The following is a 2,109-nucleotide window of genomic DNA, read 5'->3' as shown; positions in this document are numbered from 1 at the left end:
CAAAATCATATTACTTACAGAAAATGTGTTAAATGATTTTCGGAAATCGTATCGACATTTTGATAAATGTTGCAATTGTTGTTTCTACAAATTGCAATAATTTAATTATGTATTAATTAATTAATTTAATTATTTATACATGAAATAACAATACTCACAATACAATAATTGAAATTATCGTATCAGTTGTTGCGAAATAATCATTATAGATTAGATTGTTACGTAAATATCTACATAATAGTTTAATCTCCTTATATATTATAAATTATAAATTGTAATGAAAATAGTTAATTAGGATTACATAAATATTTTTATATATATATATATATTTTTTTTATCATTGAATAATAAGAAACAAAAATTATTGAAAAAAAAAAAAAAAAAAAAAATCGAAGTCTTTTGCCAAAGGAGAAATTTGATTTGTATTAGAAAGATTGCAATTTGTTAAGAGGTATATTCATAAAAAAAAAAATAATCAAAATTATACAAAATAATATTTGCATTAATTCGTTTTAGATTCATCTTCCGAGACGGAGGAATGGCGTGTGGGAGAGAAAAAATGTCTTGGCTTACAACGTTAAGAAAATAAAATGACGAAAGGCTTTACTCTATTGAAACAATGACGACGAAAACTTAAGGTTAGTATATTGATTAGACGATAAACAAATTAATAAACAAAATTTCACGTGCGATTTTCACGTTAAATGATGATAACTCGAGAGACTGATGATGATCATAAAAATATAAAAGAAAGAAAAAATAAATAAATAGATAGAAAGAAAAAAAAAAAAAGATATGTATAGTTTTTCGAAATATATCATGAGAGATATCTATGTTTATGGCTTATGTATGTAATACTTATATACGACATGGTAATTCAAGAGGATGTATAAAATATACGAAAATGAAACTTGCTGATAGTCTATTGGGAATCGATGATCATAATCGATTACTTGATACATTGCACGTGTGCGCTTCATATGCAAGAAAGACATTTACAATATACATAGATTGAAAAGTCTCTGTTAACTACAAGATATTATATCCTTGAAAGGAATCATGTGTGTATGTATGTGTATATATATATATATAAATGGAAGTGTGCCAAGGATCGATATTAAAATGAGAAAAAGGATAAAATTGTTTCTTTGTATTCGATAAGAATGGGAAATGATTCGATCAAATTGAGATTAAATTTGGAATGTATTTTTTTTTTTTTTTTTTTAATTTTCTACTTGATCTTGTAATTAATGAAATTAAGAAAGTTTCTATATATCGATCAAAAGTTATGTGGACGATTTTTTTTTTTTTTTCTTATAAATCAAAATTGTGCAAAAAAGAAAAAGAAAAAGAATAAGAAAATTAGCCTGACGTATATATATATATATATATATACACCTTTTTTTTTTTTCTAAATTATTTTTGCAGAAAAATTTTTCGATCAACATCGATTATATCTATATTTGTTATATAAATTCACAGATTAGAGACCGTTTCCGATCATAGAAACGGACAATGTATTCGATGGACGAGCTGATGATATATAAGGAATAAAAATTTAAAAAAGGAAGAGAGGGCTCCCTGTTTAAAATTGTGTCGACCTCTGTCCACTTGTGCAATTTTCAACGTGGCGCAGTTCCGTTGAACGGAATCCTTTGCAACATGTTCGGGACGAAATTGCGCACGTGGATGGAGGCACACATTGTGCGATCAAAGAAAAAGAAGGATCGTAAAAAGGGCGATAAGGGATTCGATTCTAACTGCAATTCACCGAGAAGTCACAGTGCCAATAGATCGCCTGCTTTGCATCAAGTGAGTGAACTTATCCTCTTAAAAGAAAAAAAAAAAAAAAGAAAAGAAAACTTTTATCTCTCTTCTTATTCTTCTCTCTTATCTTTCGTTTGTTGTCTTCCTCCTAAAAAAAAAAAAAAAAAAAAAAAAAAAATCGAGAGCATAAAAACATCTCTAATACGTTTTTATCTATCGATCAATTTGAAAATTCATTTCGTCATTACTCCCAACATTTTTCGTTCATTTTTCCTTTTTACATTCTTCTTATCTTCTCTCTTTTTTCTTTTCTTTTTCTTTTCCTTTTTTTTCTATTTTTTT

General features: G+C 26.6%; 1 protein-coding gene across 1 annotated transcript in view; it reads left to right on the top strand.

Annotated features, from left to right (window-relative positions):
- Window positions 1-1,486: 1,486 nt before the first annotated feature.
- The window catches only part of LOC124428756, a 19,332-nt gene continuing 18,709 nt past the window's right edge, over window positions 1,487-2,109 (top strand). Inside the window, 1 exon segment of the mRNA XM_046973206.1 lies at window positions 1,487-1,812. Coding sequence (XP_046829162.1) covers window positions 1,663-1,812 — 150 coding nt within the window. The 5' untranslated portion in view covers window positions 1,487-1,662.

This window comes from Vespa crabro, chromosome 13, assembly GCF_910589235.1.
Source record: "Vespa crabro chromosome 13, iyVesCrab1.2, whole genome shotgun sequence".
Lineage (NCBI taxonomy): Eukaryota > Metazoa > Arthropoda > Insecta > Hymenoptera > Vespidae > Vespa > Vespa crabro.
This window is presented reverse-complemented; position numbering and strand designations above follow the sequence as displayed.